The 891-nt window shown below is 39.6% G+C and overlaps 1 protein-coding gene across 1 annotated transcript; it reads left to right on the top strand.

Annotated features, from left to right (window-relative positions):
• Positions 1-569: 569 nt before the first annotated feature.
• LOC118749088 (jerky protein homolog-like) lies at positions 570-832 on the top strand (the record flags this gene model as incomplete). The annotated part of the gene is given in 2 exon segments (XM_036483867.1): positions 570-709; positions 764-832. Coding segments are annotated over 2 exon segments (120 nt in total), but the record flags the coding sequence as incomplete, so codon positions are not given.
• Between the last annotated feature and the right edge of the window lie 59 nt (positions 833-891).

Below are 891 nucleotides of genomic sequence, written 5' to 3'. Positions count from 1 at the left end.
AGAAATATAATGTTGCTAAGTCAACAATTTGTGGCATTAAAACGAAAAGACAAGTGATTTTAATATGTGTAAACGACACATTTTCTGGGCCTGGAAAAAGAAAAACACTGCGTACTTCAGAGCTGCCCAAAATGGAGAAAGCTCTTTATCGTTGGTTTATTCGTATGCGAAATAAGAACTGGCCAGTGAGTGCTTTAATTCTGAAAGAAAAAGCCAAAAAACTGCATTCAAAATTTAAGGAAAGCGAATGTGATTTCTACGCTTATGATGGATGGCTTCAAAGATTCAAAAAAAGATACGGCATTCGACTTCTTCAAATATCAGGCGAAAAACTGTCTTCGCAGCCTCAGCTAGTGGACCCGTCTAACGAAAAACTTAAAACTTAAATGGCGAATTGGAGTTGTCCAATGATCAGCTATATAATGCTGATGAGTCCGGCTTATTCTGGAAACTTCTTCCAGAAAAAACGTACGTGTCCAGTTTGGAAAAGAGAGCTCCAGGCGTAAAGTCAGAGAAGCAGCGAATCACGTTCTTGTGTTGCTCAAACGCCACTGGATCTCATAAACTTAAAATTTTGGTAATCGGAAAGGCGAAGAATCCACGCTGCTTTAAAAACTTTCAGTGTCCCACCGACTACCAAAGCTCAAAATCAGCCTGGATGACGTCGACTATTTTCAAAGAACGGTTTCATGAATCTTTCGTTCCACAGGTGAAGGTTGCTTCTGAATTTTGTATACATTTTTCTAAAATTTGGCCTTTTAAGGTGGAATTGTTTTTAAAAGAGAAAAACTTGCCAATTAAAGCTCTTCTCCTAATCGACAACGCTCCCTCCTAATCGACAACGCTCCTTCCACCAGCGGGACCATCTTGCAGCCAATTCAGCATCTAACT

Source organism: Rhagoletis pomonella, unplaced genomic scaffold, assembly GCF_013731165.1.
Source record: "Rhagoletis pomonella isolate Grant_MI unplaced genomic scaffold, Rhpom_1.0 Rhpom_scaffold_00014, whole genome shotgun sequence".
NCBI classification, from domain to species: domain Eukaryota; kingdom Metazoa; phylum Arthropoda; class Insecta; order Diptera; family Tephritidae; genus Rhagoletis; species Rhagoletis pomonella.
This window is presented reverse-complemented; position numbering and strand designations above follow the sequence as displayed.